Here is a 19,305-nt window from a genome sequence, read left to right as displayed (position 1 = left end):
AGAAATGACACCATGTTGAATAATGCTTTTCGTGCAGACACAGGACATTGTGTTAAGATTCAAACTGTATGCATCAAGCTGCATGATGCGTAACTTCACTCTTTGCAACCACGACACCATGCAGCACGGTACACATGGGCCCAACAACATGCCAAATGGACTGCTCAGGATTGGCATCACATTCTCTTCACTGATAAGTGTCGCATATGCCTTCAACCAGACAATCGTCAGAGATTTGTTTGGAGGTAGCCTGGTCAGCTGAACGCCTTAGACACACTGTCTAGCGATTGCAGCAAGGTGTAGGTTCCCTGCTGTTTTGGGGTGGCATTATGTGGGGCCGACATCCATTGCTGGTGATCATGGAAGGTGCTGTAATGGCTGCACTATACGTGAATGCCATTATCTGACCGATAGTGCAAACATATCGGCAGCATATTGGCAAGGCATTCATTTCCATGGATGACAATTTGCACCCCCATCATGCACATCATGTGAATGACTTTCTTCAAGGTAACAACATCGCTTGACTAGAGTGACCAGTATGTTCTCCAGACATGAACCCTATCGAACATGCCTGTGATAGATTGAAAAGGGCTGTTTATGGAAGACGTGACCCTCCAACCACTCTGAGGGATCTACGCCGAATCTCCATTGAGGAGTGGGACAATCTGGACCATCAGTGCCTTGATGAGCTTGTGGATAGTATGCCATGAAGAATACAGGCATGCATCAATGCAAGAGAGTGTGTTACTGGGTATTAGAGGTACCAGTGTGTACAGCAATCTGGACCACTACCTCTGAAGGTCTCACTGTATGGTGGTACAACATGCAATGTGTGGTTTTCATGAGCAATAAAAAGGGCGGAAATGATGTTAATGTTGATAGCTATTCCAGTTTTCTGTACAGGTTCCGGAACTCTTGGAACTGAGGTGATGCAAAACCTTTTTTGATGTGTGTATTTTCTATGATTCTGTACAAGTAATTTTGCAACATTTGTATCCACAAATATATTAGAGGCCTATTCATCACAATTGCCTCATTACTGAGCATCATGACCCAATGAACAAAGTGTCTCCATCCTAGACAGTTACCAGCTTCTCTTAGAGCCTGCTGAAAAGCTAGACCACAGATCTTCTTGATTTGATGAATCCACGTGTTTGCTGCTCTTCCTCTTAACCTCTTGCCCTCTATTGTCCACTCAAGGAGTATTTTCTCTAGGTTTCCTCCATCTCTTCTCACATTATGGCCAAAGAACTGGAATTTTTTTTGTTTGATGTGAGAAGAAAGGCATGTGGATATACTGAGTTGCTAAATAATGGACATATTTCTTCTTATTTCAGTCCATTTTATGCACATCATCCTGCGCCAGGACCAAAGCTCAAATGCATTGAGGTGGTGTTTGTCTCTGTCTTTAAAGGTCCATGTCTCATAACCATAAAAGAGGATGGAAAACAAAAGTGTTTCAACAAGCCACACATTTGTGGTGTCTGTTATTGCTCTGTTCTGCCAGATTTTGTTGAGTTACTTCATAGCCACAGTGAGATCCGTCTTCTTATCTCATCTTCACAGCATCCTGTGTCACAGATGGTTGACTCAAGATAGATGAAAAATGCACAACTTCCAGTTAAGGTCCAATCCATGTGATAGATTAATGTCTTTTACTTTTGTTACTAGCTCAGCAGGTTCATCACCACTGCTGGCTAAAAGTACGGTGTCATCAGCAAACAGGGGGTTGTTAGTAGTTTTGCTGCCAATTGAGATCCCTTTAGTCCAACAATCAAGAGCATTCCCAATTACATGTTCTACATAGATATTGCACAGTTGGCAGAATGTAACACAACCCTGTCTGACACCTGATACATTGAAGAAATCAGATGTGCCATGAGGTGATTACTATATAGACTTCTGATCAGTGCTATCAAGTGTGTTGGGGCACCAAACTCTGCAATTACATGCCACAACTTTTCCCGTACAACACAGTCAAAGGTTTTCCTGTAGTGAAGGAAGCACATAAAGACAGGAACACAGAACTCTCACAATTTATTAATTATTTGTTGTGCATTGAGAAGCTGTTCACGAATTCCTTTTCCTTCCACAAAACCTGCTTGTTCTGTGGATATGCGAGGCTGCATGCAGGGCTTCAAATGCTGAGTCAAGACATAGAGAAAAATTTTGCTTGTGTGGGATGCAAGAGCAATGATTCAAGAATTGGAACAGTTCCTGATTGACCTTTTCTTGTGTCTGGGAAGAAGAGAGACTTCAGCCATTCTTGTGGGTGCTCCCCGGTTTTCCGTATTCTTGTACACATTGTATGCAGTGCTTCGATACCATCCTGTCCCATTTCCTTGGCCATCTTACCACATGCATCTACACCTACACATATTCTCTGCAAACCACTGTAAGGTACATGGCAGAGGTTACAGCTTGTTGTACCAGTTATTAGAGTTTGTTCCTGTTCCATTCACATATGGAGCATGGGAAAAATGATTCTTTGAAAGCCTCTGTGCATGCAGTATTATTCTAAGCTTATTCTCACAATTCCTATGTGAGTGATATGTTGTGTTGTTGTTGTGGTCTTCAGTCCTGAGACTGGTTTGATGCAGCTCTCCATGCTACTCTGTCCTGTGCAAGCTTCTTCATCTCCCAGTACTTACTGCAACCTACATCCTTCTGAATCTGCTTAGTGTATTCATCTCTTGCTCTCCCTCTACGATTCTACATATCACTGTAGAAAAAAATCGTGGAGTGATATGCAGAGGATTGTAATGTATACCTAGAATCTCCATTTAAAGCCAGTTCTTGAAACTTCGTTAATACACTTTCTCGGGATAGTTGACATCTGTCTTAAAGAGCCTTCCAGTTCAGCTCCTTCAGTATCTTTATGACATTCTCCCATGGAATAAACAAACCTGTTACCATTCCTGGTGACTTTCTCTGTGTACATTTGATATCCCTGTTAGTCCTATTTGGTATGGGTCACACAGACTTGAGCAGTATTCTAGAACTGGTCACAGGAGTGATTTGTAAGCACTCTCCATTGTAGACAGATTGCACTTCCCCAGTATTCTACCAATAAACCAAAGTCTACCACCTGCTTTACTCGTGACTGAACCCACATGGTCATTCCGTTTCATATTTCTACAGAGTATTATACCCAGGTGTATTTTGGTCAATTCCAACAGGGAATTACTGATATTATAGTCATAGGATACCATGTTTTTTCATTTTGTGAAATGCAAAATTTTACATTTCTGAATATTTGAAACAAGTTGCCAATCTTTGCACAACTTTGAAATCTTATCAGGATCTGACTTAATATTTATGCATCTTCTTTTAGATAGTATTTCATTATTGGTAACTGCATCAGCTACATAAAGTTTCGGGTTACTATTAATACTGTCTGCAAGATCATTAATACACAACATTAACAGCAAGGGTCCCAACACAGTTCCGTGGTGTACACCCGAAGTTACTTCTACATCTGACAATGACTCTCCATCCGAGGTATCGTGTTCTGTTCTCCCTACCAAAAAGTCCTCAATCCAGTCACAAATTTCTCTTCATACCCCATATGATTGAACTTTTGACAATAAGCATGATGTGGTACTGAGTCAAATGGCTTTTGGAAATCAAGAGATACTGCATGTACCTGGCTGCCTTCGACAATAAGCATATGTGTGGTACTGAGTCAAATGTTTTTCAGAAATCAGTAAACACTTCATCCACACAGTTGCCTCGACCCAAAGGTTTCAATATGTCACGTGAGAAAAGTGCGAGTCGGGTTTCACACGATCGATGTTTTTGAAATCGATGCAGGATGGCATTGAGGAGGTCATTCTTTTCAAGATACCTCATTATGTTTGAGCTCAGAACATGTTCTAAGAGTCTGCAATAAATTGATGTCAGGGGTATTGGGCAATAGTTTTGTGGGTCACTTTTACCGTCCTTCTTGCAGACTGCTGCAGTCTGTGCCTTTTTCGAAGAATTGGACACGGTTTTTTGTTCGAGGGATCTATGACAGCTTATAGTGAGAAGAGGGACTAACTCAGCTGCAAATTCAGTGTAGAATCTGACAGGGACTCCTTCAGGGCCTGGAGCTGTGTTCAGTTTTAATGATTTTAGCTGTTTCTCAACGCTAGTGACACTAATACTTATTTCATTAATCTTTTCACTGGTATGAGGATTAAATTGGGGCAATTATGCTTTTTAAAGGAACATTTTAAAATGGAGTTCAGCGTTTTAGCTTTTGCTTTACTACACTCAGTTTCAGTTCCTGTCTCATTCGCTACGGACTGGACACTAACTTTGGTGCCACTAACAGCCTTTACATATGACCAGAATTTCTTTGGGCTCTGTGGGAGGTCATTTGACAATATTCTGCTGCAGCAGTCATTGAAGGCATCACACACTGCTCCCTTGATGGCCAAATGCATTTCATTCAGCATCTCTTTACCTGTAGCCTTATGCTCTGTTTTACACCTACTATGCACTAATCTCTGTTTCTCTAGAAGTTTCCTTGCAGTGACTGTATACCATGTAGTTTCCCTCCCATTGTGGACTGTTCTACTATGTACACATCAATCCAGTGCATGATCAACTATTCTCTTAAACTTGAGCTAGAGTTCTTCTATGTGCTCCTGACCTGTGCTGAAAGTTTCAAGGTCCTCATTCAGAAAATATATTACTGATTTTTTTATCTACACACATCAAAAAAAAGTTTTGCATCACCCCAGTTCCCAGAACTGCTGGATATTGTATCACAGACACAGTCCCTTTGACTGTTCGCAGATGTCACTAAACCTGCCCAACGCTGTAAACAACCATGCACCTAATAGACAAAGGTGGTCCGACAGCCGATCAGTTCCAGTCCTTCCACCAGGAAGGAGGTACATGGCTCATATTGTCTGTAGTTCAACCATGCCTAGACGGTCAATACTGTGGTTTGATCATGTCTGCATTGTTACTTTGTGCCAGGAAGGGCTCTCAACAAGGGAAGTGTTCAGGTGTCTCAGAGTGAACCGAAGTGATGTTGTTTGGACATGGAGGAGATACAGAGAGACAGGAGCTGTCGATGACATGCCTCGCTAAGGCCACCTGAGGGCTACTACTGCAGTTCCATTACCTATTGATTATGGCTCGGAGGAACCTTGACAGCAACGCCACCTTGTCGAATAATGCTTTTCGTGCAGTCACCGTACGTCATGTTATGGCTCAAACTGTGCGCAATAAGCTGCACGTTGCGCAACTTCACTCCCAGTGTCTGTGGCGAGGTCCGTCTTTGCAACCGTGACACCGTGCAGTGCGGTACAGATGGGCCCGACAACATGCCGAACAGACCGCTGAGGATTGGCATCGAGTACTCTTCATTGATGACTGTCGCATATGCCTTCAGCCAGACAATCATTGGAGACGTGTTTGGAGGCAACCTGGTCAGGCTGAACGCCTTAGACACACTGTCCAGTGACTGCAGCAAGGTAGAGGTTCCTGCTGTTTTCGGGTGGCATTATGTGGGGCCAACATACGTTGCTGGTGGTCATGGAAGGCACCGTAATGGCTGTACGATATGTGAATGCTGTCCTCCGACTGATAGTGCAACTGTATCAGCAGGATATTAGCAAGGCATTCGTCTTCGTGGATGACAATTCACATCCCCATTGTGCACACCTTGGGAATTACTTCCCTCAGGATAACAACATTGCTCAATTATAGTGGCCAGCATGTTCTCCAGACATGAGCCCTATCGAACATGCCTGGGATAGATTAAAAAGGGCTGTTTATGGATGACGTGAGCCACCAACCACTCTGAGGGATCTACGCCGAATCGCCATTGAGGAGTGGGACAATCTGGTCCAATAGTTCCTTGATGACCTTGGGAATAGTATGCCATGATGAATACAGGCAAGCATCAATGCAAGACAATATGCTGCTGGGTGTTAGAGGTACAAGTTTGTACAGCAATCTGGACCACCACCCTTGAAGGTCTCGCTGTATGGTGGTAAACATGCAATATGTGATTTTCATGAGCAATGAAAAGGGTGGAAATAATGTTTATGTTGAGCTCTATTCCAATTTGCTGTACAGGTTCTAGAACTCGTGGAACTGTGGTGATTTAAATTTTTTATTGTATGTGTTCAGTTTACTGAAAATTTATATCTTTCTGCTTGTTTTAGTCACCTTTGTACTTTGGTATCCATTGTTGCCACAACTGCATCATGGCCACTGATACCAGTTTCGATGTGGACATCCTCAAAGAGGTCAGATCTATTTGTTGGAATTAGATCCAGTATGTTTCCTAGCTATCTGTTCTAGATATCTTTCAGAAAAGCCATTTAGTACTGTACCACATTATCTTGTATCATTTCCACCTCTAAAAAACTGTAATTTTCCCAATTAATGGTTGGAGGATTAAAGTCTCCACCAATGATTACAGTATGATTGGGAAACTTAACTTACATGTGAACTGAGGTTTTTTCTAAAGTTTCCAGTAACATCAGGAGACAAGTATGGTGGGTGATAAAAGGATCTAATTATCATTTTATGTCCTCACCTGACACTGAGTCTTGCCCAAACAACCTCACATGCAGCTTCAATTTCTATCTCAGTGGATTTGAGTTTCTTGTCTACTACAACAAATATACCACCTGCAGTTCCCATTTGTGTATCGTTTCAATATACACTTAAATTTTCCCCAAAAAGTTCACTGCTATCAATTTCAGGTTTCAACCAGCTTTCTGTACCTAGTATTATGTGAGCTTCACTGCTTTTCATGAGTAGTTCAAACTCTGGCACTTGCAAATGCTTCGGCAGTTTACCATTAGGATTTTAGTACTCTTACCTGTGGGAGGCACTTCTTTGAATCCCTCACTGATACTTCTGGATTTCCTGCAGATGTTGTTATCTGGATGGGATGGAAAGTTGCCTAATCTAAAAGGCTCTTGTGTGCTCCCCACACACAGTCAGCTACCTGAGTAGCAGCCTCTGATGTGTAGTGCACGCCTGATCCATTTAGGGGTACCGTACAGTTCTCAAGTCCAGCAAGTCACAGCCCAACTTGTCACATAACCTTTAAAACCTCTGATCCAATCCTGATACTCGACTCGGAATCAAAGGGACATGATGAGTTCTGGGGACAGTGGTTCAGATTGTGAGCTTTGTTGAAACTCCATGTCTTCTTAACCTTCTCTGCCAAGTCCTGGAATGACCCAAGTATGACCCTGGGGCCCAGATGGCAGGCATCATTTGTTACAACATATGCTCCAATCTGCAGTTGGTTGCACCCAGTTTTTCCCTGTTGCTTGCTGCCATTTCCCTAAGAGGTACCATCATTCGCCATATTTTTGAACTGCCAATGATTAATAGACTCCCAGCCTTTTGGTGTTTGCCTTCTCTTCACATACTTTCCCCAAATCAGGTGAAGTGAGTACATTTTGTTGTGATACATTGTGAAGGGTAATAGAGGTGATCTACAAAGCTAGCATCCAGTATCCTTGAAATCAGTTTGTCATAGAATCTTAGTACATATTCTGACCTCAAACACAATGAGGCATCTCGAAGAGAATGACCTCCTCCATGGCAACCAGCATGGATTACAAAAACATTGATCATGTGAAACATAACTTGCACTTTTATCACATGATGCACTGAAAGCTTTGGCTGAAGGCAATCTGGCAGATGCAGTACCTTTTGTTTTCTGAAAAGCATTTGACTCAATATCACATCTACACGTACTATGGAAAGTACAATCATATGGGGTATGAACTGAAGTTTGGGACTGGATTGAGGACTTTTTGGTAGGGAGGGTGCAGCATGTTATCTTGCATTGTCATTGTCAAACGTAGAAGTAGCCTCCAGCATGCCTCAGGGAAGTGTCTTGGGACGCTTGCTGTTCATATTGTATGTTAATGACCTTGCAACAATATTAATAGTAACATCAGGCTTTTTGCAGATGATGCAGTTGTCTGTAATGAAGTACTATCTGAAAGAAGCTGAATAAATATTTGGTCAGATCTTGATACGATTTTAAAGTGGTTTAAAGTGTGACAACTTGCTTTAAATGTTCAGAAATGTAAAACTGCACACTTCACAAGATGAAAAAACACAGTGTCTTACAGGGACTGTATTATCAAAGAGTCACTGCTGGAATCAGCCAACTCAAACAAATACCAGGGGTAATACTTTGTAGGGACATGAAATGGAAAGATAACATAGGCTCAGTCATGCATAAAGCATGTGGTAGACTTTGGTTCAATGGTAGAATACCGGGGAAGTGTAATCAGTCTATAAAGGAGATTGCTTACAAATCACTCATGTGACTGGTTCTGGAATATTGCGTAAGTCTGTGGGACCTGTATCAAATATGACTAATGGGGAATACTGAACGTATACAGAGAAGGGCAGCATGAATGGTCACAGGCTTGTTTAATCTGTGGCAGAGTGTCACAGAGATACTTATTTAACTGAAATGACAGACTCTTGAAGACAGACGTAAATTGTCTCAAGAAAGTCTATTAACAAAGTTTCAAGAACTGGCTTTAAATGATTACTCTAGGGATATACTACAACCCCCTATCTATCACTCACACAGGGATTGTGGGGATAATATAGGAATAATTACTTCACATACAGAGGCACTCACACAACCATTCTTCCCGTGCTTCCTATGTGAATGGAATGGGTTGAAACCCTAATAACTGGTACAATGAGACATATGGTCTGCCATGCACCTCACCATGGTTTGCAGAGTATACTTGTAGATGCAGTAATACAGCAAGGATAATACTTTTACAGTTTCATGTGGTCATTGTATAGCCATTATACGTATAACAGAGAATGCAAAAAAATATGTATTTAAGGAGTGGGAGAGTAGCAAGTCGGCAGCTATTCCTACCTTGTTGCACTTCGGCTGCTGTCCAGAAAATACTTCCAGATGGTGTGATGGAGTACCTGTAAGCAAAACAAGATGTCTTTGTGAGCATTCCTACTTTAGCAACCATAGAAACTTCTTTCATTTTCCAGAACTACTTATAAAAGAACTTTCTTCTCTCTCAGCTGCCATCGACAGGAAACCGTGCAGAATGTGTGGAGAAGCACCTGAAGCAGTCACTGCATGACCTGCAGCTGGACTATGTCGACTTGTACCTTGTGCACCAACCAACTGGTTACCAGGACGTGGACCCAAAGGATAACGGAGGCAAAATGTTGCTCGATGTGAACACAGACCATGTCAGCCTATGGAAGGTTAGTGTGTAAGCTGGTGTAAAAGGCGTCAAACGTTTTCACGGATATTCTGTAGACAGATGATTAACAGGAATGTTTGTTTTATTTTGGCTGTAACAATATGACTTCCTTAAAATACCTGATTATATAACTACAGACACCTAACAGTCTCATGGGTGGTAATTTAGCTCCTAAAACAGGTATCATATGTTGATTGAGAGTTGCTTAAAATGTCTATATGTAACAAGAGAATCATAACCAAATAGTCTGGTAATCTGATCTTTGATAACTCTCAGTTTACTTAGGAATCATGCAGAATAACACATATGTTGCCCTGTTTCTGTGACTGCTGTAATTTGTTGTGCTTCAGATGCTCCTTTTTTATAGACCATATTACAAATCTGTATAAACTTCACTATTTGCGTTCATCAGATATGATATTTAAGCATATGGTTTACTAGCCACCTCTCAAATTGCTAGTTGCAGCGATAGGCATTGTGAAATGATGATAATGATGATGACAACAATTCCAAAAAAAACTGTCTTGTAAAGCTATCCATTGTTTAATCCTCTTTCTGAGCTTATCATCTCTCATAATAGAGGGCTGGTGACTCAGTTTTTCAGGCTAGCGGATGGGAAATTGCAGTACAGAGAGTGGAAACCAACATTGTCGCTCGTTGCTATGGTCCTAGCTGATAGTTTGCATAGTGTTACCAACTCTGTGTATATATAGTGTGTGTAGTGACTGGGAGTGAGATTTGAGTGAACAGTGTACTGCCAGACTTTTACGCAGCTAAATAACTTCTCTGCAAAACAGCATCATACACTAGGGAGAAACCAAACATGGTGCAACTATTTTCAGTGGGCGCTGATGACCACGCTGTTTAGCGCCCGAAAACCTCAAACCACACACACACACACACACACACACACAACTATTTTCAGCAGACCATCCTTGTATTCGAGAGGGTGAAGGCCCAAATCTCATCCAGCTATCCTGATTTAGGTTTTCTACAGTTTACCTAGATAACGTCAGGCAAATGCCATGATGGTTCCTACTATAAGGCTGTGGCCAAATTCCTGTTCCACCTGTGTGAAACTAGGCACCTGTAACTATGTAAATGCCTGTATGTATGAATTTTGTTATTTTCATTGTTCTTAGACTAATGTTAGTTCAATCAAGATCTTGTCCCATAGTTATGAACAAATGTGTTTGTGGAGTAATTATCAGAGTTAATACAGATGTGTACAACTGGTTGGTAAATGTACTCATATGGTTTGGTTAAAATCTCCAATGCTTTAAACTGATCTTTACAATGAGCTCAATTGCTGTTTTTGGTTATTGTTCTTATGGTCCTGTTCTGTAGTTTGAAAATTGTGTTCATACTTCATGTATTTGACCCTCATAAAAGAATTACATTGCTAATAATTGAGTGCATGCATATGAATAGTATGTAATTAAAAGACACTGTCTGTTACACACTAATGGCAGGACTCCAAGGGCATAACATGCTGATGACATTTGGCTGAAAGCATCATTAAGTGTCCACAACACTTGAACTGGTAACAACAATGTAAGGAAAAGATAGATTGGTACTTACCGTAAAGATGATACAGTAAGCTGCAAACAGGCACTCAACAAAGCACACCTCACGCAAACGTGACCGTCATCTCCAGGAGCTCAGACCAGACTGCAGTGTATGCAGATGCCATAAACATTTAATTTAGTCTCATAATTTTCACTCTTGAAACTCAAATAATGGCATTTGTTTTCTTAATGTTCGGTTTAACTCTATTGCCGGTAGGCGATGGAGGCGCAGGTAGATGCGGGTCGGGCCCGATCTATCGGACTGTCCAACTTCAACGCGAGGCAGGTAAAGCGCGTGTGGCAGTCGGCACGCATCAGGCCAGCCAACCTGCAGGTGGAACTGCACGTCTACTTCCAGCAGGCCGAGCTGCGTGCGTTCTGCCGGGCCCTTGACGTCACCGTCTGTGCCTACATCCCACTGGGGGGGCCACACCGACAGCCTCCCAGCCACAATGCAAATGCTGCAGATGCTAACAAGTATGTACCTATTTCTTTTTTTTTAACATATTTTATGACAATATCACATGATCCTTTTGTAACACCTTAACCAGTTTCAACAACTGTCTTCTTTAGGATGTGGAGACATTAAAAGAGCAGGCAAAGACCATTATATGCAGGGACAGTTTGAGAACATTTTTCTACATGAGTGACTCGTCTGCAATCCTTTGTGACCATTATCATTGAAGGTAAACTCTTCCAGGTTTTTAGGCTACATCACAATTCTTCTGTACTACCGATGTTTTGGCCTCTCTGCTGGGATCTTTTTCAGGACCTTGTCTTTGAGGTCAGCTGGCTGTGAACATCACAAGATTCCAGTAGAGAGCTAATCGTGTAATGCGGCCTAACAACCTGGAAGATTTAAACTTCAAGTGACATATTATTTGATGCCCCCTTTCCCCTCCCCCTTACATGAGACATAGGTTGCCTTCCCTTGGGCTTTTGGTAAGACTTTAAGCTAAATCTCGATAATGGAAATAGTTTGTTTTCCGCTTAAAGTATATTCTACATAGACAATCTTTTGTAACATAAATAAGTTTCTTAATCTTATTCCAGTGCTGTATATTAAAAGAAGAAACAATTTCCATTTGAGGCAACATATGAGATTTTTAAAAGTTTTTAGTGGAAGCAAAAGAAAGTAGATCTATTGCATTGTTTAACAGAATAAAAATGTGCTACATCTTAAACAGAGTGGAAACAATAAAAATATAAAATTTATGTTTTTGTCTGTTTAACAGTGGAACTTTACAAATTCTGCACTTTACAAATTGTTTCACTTTCTGTTGGAAAAAGTGGCAAAGAAGTACAAAAATTATCACACAAAGGAATTACAGATATTGGCAACAGACACCATATTGATCCAGCAGCCGCTGTGAATTAAGACACAAAGGAATTGCAGACATAAGCTGTGAGTTCGCATTGACTGAAATCAATGGGAAAAGTTGAAAACTTGTGCCGGACCAGGATTCGATCTGGGTCTCCTGTTACTCTAGCTCGTCTCCTGTCAGACAAGTCCAAAAGAGCAGACACACACTATATATACACACACTAAAGAGGCAAAGAAACTGGTACATCTGCCTAATATCATGTAAGACCCTCGCGAGCACACAGAAGTGCCACAATACGATGTGGCATGGACTCGACTAATGTCTGAAGTAGTACTGGAACTGACACCATGACTCCTGCAGGGCTGTCCATAAATCTGTAAGAGTATGAGCGGGTGGAGATCTCTTCTGAACAGCATGTGCCAAGTCATCCGAGATATGCTCAATAATGTTCATTTCTGGGGAGTGGCCAGTGGAAGTGTTTAAACATAGGAGGGTGTTCCTGGAGTCATTCTGTAGCAATTCTTGACATGTGGAGTGTCACATTGTCCTGCTGGAATTGCCCAATTGTCAGAATGCACAATGGACATGAACAGATGCAGGTGATCAGACAGGATGCTGACTGTAACTCCAACTGACATGCCCAACACTATCACAGAGACTCCACCAGCTTGAACAGTCCCCTGCTGACATGCAGAGACCACGGATTCATGACATTGTCTCTATACCCGTACACGTCCATCTGCTCGATGCAATTTGAAATGAGACTTGTTTGACCAGTCATCAACAGTCCAGTGTTGGTATCGAGGAGTCCAGGCGAGTCGTAAAGCTTTGTGTTGTGCAGTCATCAAGGGTATGCGAGTGGGCCTTCGGCTCCAAAAGTCCATATTGATACTGTTCATTGAGTAGTTCACATGCTGACAATTGTTGATGGCCCAGCATTGAAATCTGCAGCAATCTGCAGAAGGGTTGCACTTCTGTCACGTCGGACAATTATTTTCAGTCATCGTTGGTCCCGTTCTCGCAGGATCTTTTTCTGGCAGCAGTGATGTGAGAGATTTGATGTTTTGCCAGATTCCTAATTTTCAATGTAGACTCGTGAAATGGTTATACATGAAAATCCCCACATAATCGCTACCTCGGAGATGCTGTGTCCCATCGCTCGTGCGCTGACTGTAACACCACGTTCAAACTCACTTAAATCTTGATAATCTGCAGTCACAGCAGCAGTAACTGATCTAACAACAGCGCCAGACATTCGTTGTCTTACATATGCTTTGCCGATCACAGTGCCGTATTCTGCCTGTTTACGTATCTCTGTATTTGAATATGCGTGCCTGTACCAGTTTATTTAGCGCTTCAGCGTATAAAAAAAGGTGGAACAGCCACTGATCTCTTCAGTGCAGAAGCACACCAGGTCAAACTCTTATGTGAATGGAAAATGGCGCAAGTAATGAGAACAATGGGCAAGGGGCACCTACAGTCGTTGTTGTTGTTGTTGTTGTTGTTGTGGTCTTCAGTCCTGAGACTGGTTTGATGCAGCTCTCCATGCTACTCTATCCTGTGCAAGCTTTTTCATCTCCCAGTACCTACTGCAACCTACATCCTTCTGAATCTGCTTAGTGTATTCATCTCTTGGTCTCCCCCTACGATTTTTACCCTCCACGCTGCCGTCCAATACTAAATTGGTGATCCCTTGATGCCTCAGAACATGTCCTACCAACCGATCCCTTCTTCTGGTCAAGTTGTGCCACAAACTTCTCTTCTCCCCAATCTTATTCAATACTTCCTCATTAGTTATGTGATCTACCCATCTAATCTTCAGCATTCTTCTGTAGCACCACATTTCGAAAGCTTCTATTCTCTTCTTGTCCAAACTATTTATCGTCCATGTTTCACTTCCATACATGGCTACACTCCATACGAATACTTTCAGAAATGACTTCCTGACACTTAAATCAATACTGGATGTTAACAAATTTCTCTTCTTCAGAAACGCTTTCCTTGCCATTGCCAGCCTACATTTAATATCCTCTCTACTTCGACCATCATCAGTTATTTTGCTCCCCAAACAGGAAAACTCCTTTACTACTTTAAGTGCCTCATTTCCTAATCTAATTCCCTCAGCATCACCCGACTTAATTAGACTACATTCCATTATCCTTGTTTTGCTTTTGTTGATGTTCATCTTATATCCTCCTTTCAAGACACTGTCCATTCCGTAAAACTGCTCTTCCAAGTCCTTTGCTGTCTCTGACAGAATTACAATGTCATCGGCGAACCTCAAAGTTTTTATTTCTTCTCCATGAATTTTAATACCTACTCTGAATTTTTCTTTTGTTTCCTTTACTGCTCGCTCAATATACAGATTGAATAACATCGGGGAGAGGCTACAACCCTGTCTTACTCCCTTCCCAACCACTGCTTCCCTTTCATGTCCCTCGACTCTTGGTAACTGCCATCTGGTTTCTGTACAAATTGTAAATAGCCTTTCGCTCCCTGTATTTTACCCCTTCCACCTTTAGAATTTGAAAGAGAGTATTCCAGTCAACATTGTCAAAAGCTTTCTCTAAGTCTACAAATGCTAGAAACGTAGGTTTGCCTTTCCTTAATCTTTCTTCTAAGATAAGTCGTAAGGTCAGTACTGCCTCGCGTGTTCCAGTGTTTCTACGGAATCCAAACTGATCTTCCCCGAGGTTGGCTTCTACTAGTTTTTCCATTCGTCTGTAAAGAATTCGTGTTAGTATTTTGCAGCTGTGACTTATTAAGCTGATAGTTCGGTAATTTTCACATCTGTCAACACCTGCTTTCTTTGGGATTGGAATTATTATATTCTTCTTGAAGTCTGAGGGTATTTCGCCTGTTTCATACATCTTGCTCACCAGATGGTAGAGTTTTGTCAGGACTGGCTCTCCCACAGTCGTAGTGCACTGATAAGTTGAGAATTTGGGTCTGACGGGAGGTGTGCTAGGGTAGTCTGTGCAGTTGCAATGGCCACTGTGTCTGGATGGCTCAGTGGTCAGAACATCTGCTAGTAAGCAGGAGACCCAGGTTAGAATTATGGTCCACCACAAATTTTCAACTTTCCCCATTGATTCCAATCAATGCCCACTCTCATCCGTCTGTAACTCCTTTGTGTGTTAATTTGTAGTGGCTGCTGGATCAGTGCGGTGTCTATTCTTGCAGATGTGTCCGAAAGACAGACACCACACATACACAAAAATTATCATCTAATTTTGTAATGACATGTTAAGCAGCAGACACTTTTTTACTGTGTAAGTTCTGTGTTACATGTGAAGAAACACACCAGTAAGATGTTAACTTGACAAAATCTGCAGTGAAAGTAGTTGAAAATTGTTAAATGTGACCAAAAGTGCTATGTGTGCAAGTGAAAAGGAAAACACGAATTTGCGTGTGACACAGAAGAGAAATAACCTCTTAATGAATTCTATGTGGACGACATATGGAATGTGTCCTTTAATATGTATTTGTGTACAGTAAATTGCATAACATGCTGAGGTAGTATAGCATTACTTGTTAAGGTACGCCACAGGTGAAATTTGAACCCAGTTACATGGGGACTTGATCAAAAAGTTTACATTTCATGTGCTTTTCTATCGACTACGTCACGATTTTGCACTGAAGTCATGAAAAATAAAATAACACACTTGATTGATCACATAGTCTCCAACAACAGTAGGCCTGTATATTTTTTCCTAACTCTGTACTAGGATTAGGTGACATAAAAAATAGAATTTAACATTATAGAGAGTTGCAACAACTCCTGAAACCCTCAGAAGAAAATCTGTATAACATATGGGGAAGGACTGGTGATATACAGTAGGTACATAAAGAAACCAATAGCAAATAATAAGAATGGAGGACCAAGGGAGAAGCTCTTCTAAGGAGTGTAGTCTTTCTCCTCTACAGTTCCATATACAATTGTATAACTGTTAGTTTACTCATCTTGAGTTGTAAGGATTAATCTGTAATAATTACTTGAGAGAAGGTGAACTTCTTAGCCAAAATTGAATGTAAATAACATTTATTGTCGAATGCTGGTTTCGGTAAGCAAGGTTACCATATACATGTCTGTGAATACATTCATACATTGTGAAATTATACAGAGATAAAATTAAGTACACAAAGCAGATGCATTGTAATAGCAAAACCATATTACAACATATCTCAGTAAAAGGTTATTACAAGACTTAAATACCAGCTGTACAAGTACTCTTTCTGAAACGTTGCCAGGTATGTGAGGGATGAGATGAATGAGCATCGTCAAGTTGAGGTTAAAGTAACAGTGTACAGAGTAATACATCCCATACCACACCCTACTGTGTGCTTCACTGCAGACAGTGCACCACTAGACTGGTAGCTGGATTCCTGATACATGTCAATAACAGACTCCTGAACACCTTTTTTAAAATTATTGTAAAATAGTTTTTAAAACAGAAGCTAAAAATTACTCCTATTACATTTACTTGCATAAGTGCACCTATATAGAAGCTGCTTTACAACTAGGTGCAATTTCCACAAACTGATATACAATAAATTGCTATATGACAGTATTCTGTAATTTATAAAAATCTGCAGACATAATTGTAAAATTATTAAAGTTACAGGCAGGCTTCCACTGTGTTATTTTAATACCAGTCTATGCTGCAGATGAAAACCCAAGTAATTAACACATATGCAAATAGTAAAATAATTACAGTGATAGTGTATAACACAGTTAATTCACACAGTAACAACAGTTAGATGATGTTACCATGCATAGCAGAGTCACAGTCTGTGGCAACATTGTGTTCCAGAGATCTACTACTTAAAATGTATGGACTCATGACAATGATATTAATGGAAAGGCTAAAGTCAATGAGTTAATGTCACATTACACCAATATAAAAACATAAAAGACTTGAGGCAATGATAAGATTACATTCATGTGTGAGATGCATAATGCCCCACTAAATGGTTGTTTACTATATTATGTTAAGAGTATATTCCAATGCGCTGTATTTATCTTTATTGCCTGAAATTCCTATCATCATTCATTGTTCAGAGGAGAATGCAATGTCTGAATGATTTTGAGTGTGGAAGGATATGTGGCCTGATGTTTTCATACGTAAGGGTACCACTGTACCTTATTAGAGCAAGTTATCTTCGTAGGCCAACAAATGACCTGAAATCAGTAGCAGTGGAAACACGTCACTAAACTGCAAAGGTCACAGCCTGTAGAGATCAGCTGGACAGAAGCTACCACTGGGGGTTAAACAGCTCTCTGTGCAAAATTGACAATGAATGAAAGCATTCGCACATCTGAAGATGGTAACCATGTGTACTGAAACTGGTAATCAACAGTCAGGTTGTCTACAAGTGATCTTGGCTAAGAAGTTCACCTTTTCTCAAGTAATTACATTGTCACTTAGTACGGCTTGTACAGATTATCTTGTAATATCTATGCACAAATGGACAATAACTTACTAGTGTGTGTGTGTGTGTGTGTGTGTGTGTGTGTGTGTGTGTGTGTGTGTGTGTGTGTGATGTCTTTTTATATCTTTTTCACTTTCAAGATAGTTTTTTCCTTTGTGTATCAATTTGCCTAATTATAATTACTAAAGGAATCTATTCTGCATGTTGTGTTTAAAGTGCCTTCTTTTTCATTTGAATAATGAACTTTATTCACTGGAATTGTGATAACTTGATTACAATCTGCCTAAAAGGGTATAGGCCCAGTTAAAAGTGTTCATTAACTGGTGTAATTTTTTTTCTTTATATAGATTCAAGTCTCTGATGAGAGTTCAGTCAAAGTGGGCTTTTCACTTGACTAGTGGAATTGTAAAAGAATGTTCAAACAAAGTTTTTCAGTTTCCAGAAATTTGATCGAGGAAATCTTCAGTTTTCAAAACATCAAGTGGAGATTACCTTATACGCTGAGGCCTTGCTTGATGTTGTTTGCAGAAGTAGAGTAAAACCAGTTAAAGGTGTAGACACACAGAGCATGAGGGATGACCTTCATGCAAAAGCAATGCTTTCCATCTTGTCTGGTATGGAATTTGACAGCTGCAAACTATTGTGTCATGAGCTATAGCAAATAGTACTAGGCGCATTTGAAAAGTCCGTGCAAAGTCTGAGAGATGGCACCACCGGCATATATTGAGGTCATGTTTATTTAGTGGCATCTTTGGAAAGAATGCACACCAAATTCCAGCCATATTGGTCTATCTCTTTGTGTTTGGCATTTGTGTGAGTCAAGGAAGTCAAGTGATTGTCAGAAAACGGACAAAAAAAAAATTTCATGTGGTGATTAAACATTACTTTATGAAAGGCAAAATGCCTCAGGAGACTGAAGAGAAACTTGATAAACATTACAGCGACTCTGCACCTTCGATTAGAACACTTTATAAATGGTTTCAAAATTTTCGGAATGGCCAGATGGGCACAAGTGATGCTGAACGTTCTGAATGCCCTGTAGAGGTTATGACTCCAGAAATCATTGATAAAATCCATGATATGGTGATGGTTGACAGAAGAGTTAAGGTGTGTGAGATTGATAGTGCTGTGAGTGTATTGAATGAATGGGTACATAATATTTTGCATAAACATTTGGACTTGAGAAAGCTATCCGCAAGATGGGTTTTGCGATTGCTTATGCTTGACCAAAAACGGAATCGTGTGAAGTGTTGCAAGGATGGTTTGCAGCTGTTCAGGAAGAATACACAGGATTTGAAGTGTCGTTTCATCACTGTGGATGAAACATGGATACATTACTATACTCCTGAGACCAAACAACAATCTAAACAATGGGTTACCAAGGGATAATCTGCACCAAAAAAGGCGAAGACCATTCCTTCGGCCAGAAAGGTTATGGCGACTGTCTTTTGGGATTTGCAAGGGATAATCCTCATTGACTATCTGAAAAGGGTAAAACTATTACAGGTGAATAATATTCATCGTTATTGGACCATTTGAAAACCAAGCTGCAAGAAAAACGCCGGCGATTGGACCCCAAAAAAGTCCTTCTCCATCACGACAATGCACCAGCACACACCTCAGCAGTTGTGGTCGCAAAATTAATGGAAATAGGATTCCAACCCATTTCACATCCCCCCCTATTCTCCAGACTTGGCTCCCTTGGATTTCTATTTGTTCCCCAATTTGAAGAAATGGCTGGCG

General features: G+C 40.8%; 1 protein-coding gene across 1 annotated transcript in view; it reads left to right on the top strand.

Annotated features, from left to right (window-relative positions):
* The window catches only part of LOC124551213 (1,5-anhydro-D-fructose reductase-like), a 69,031-nt gene that overhangs the window by 11,024 nt on the left and 38,702 nt on the right, over positions 1-19,305 (top strand). Inside the window, exons 3-4 of the mRNA XM_047126203.1 lie at positions 9,049-9,237; positions 11,022-11,281. Of these exons, the coding sequence (XP_046982159.1) occupies positions 9,049-9,237; positions 11,022-11,281 (449 nt within the window). The remainder of the gene's footprint in view (positions 1-9,048; positions 9,238-11,021; positions 11,282-19,305) is intronic.

This window comes from Schistocerca americana, chromosome 9, assembly GCF_021461395.2.
Source record: "Schistocerca americana isolate TAMUIC-IGC-003095 chromosome 9, iqSchAmer2.1, whole genome shotgun sequence".
Lineage (NCBI taxonomy): Eukaryota > Metazoa > Arthropoda > Insecta > Orthoptera > Acrididae > Schistocerca > Schistocerca americana.
This window is presented reverse-complemented; position numbering and strand designations above follow the sequence as displayed.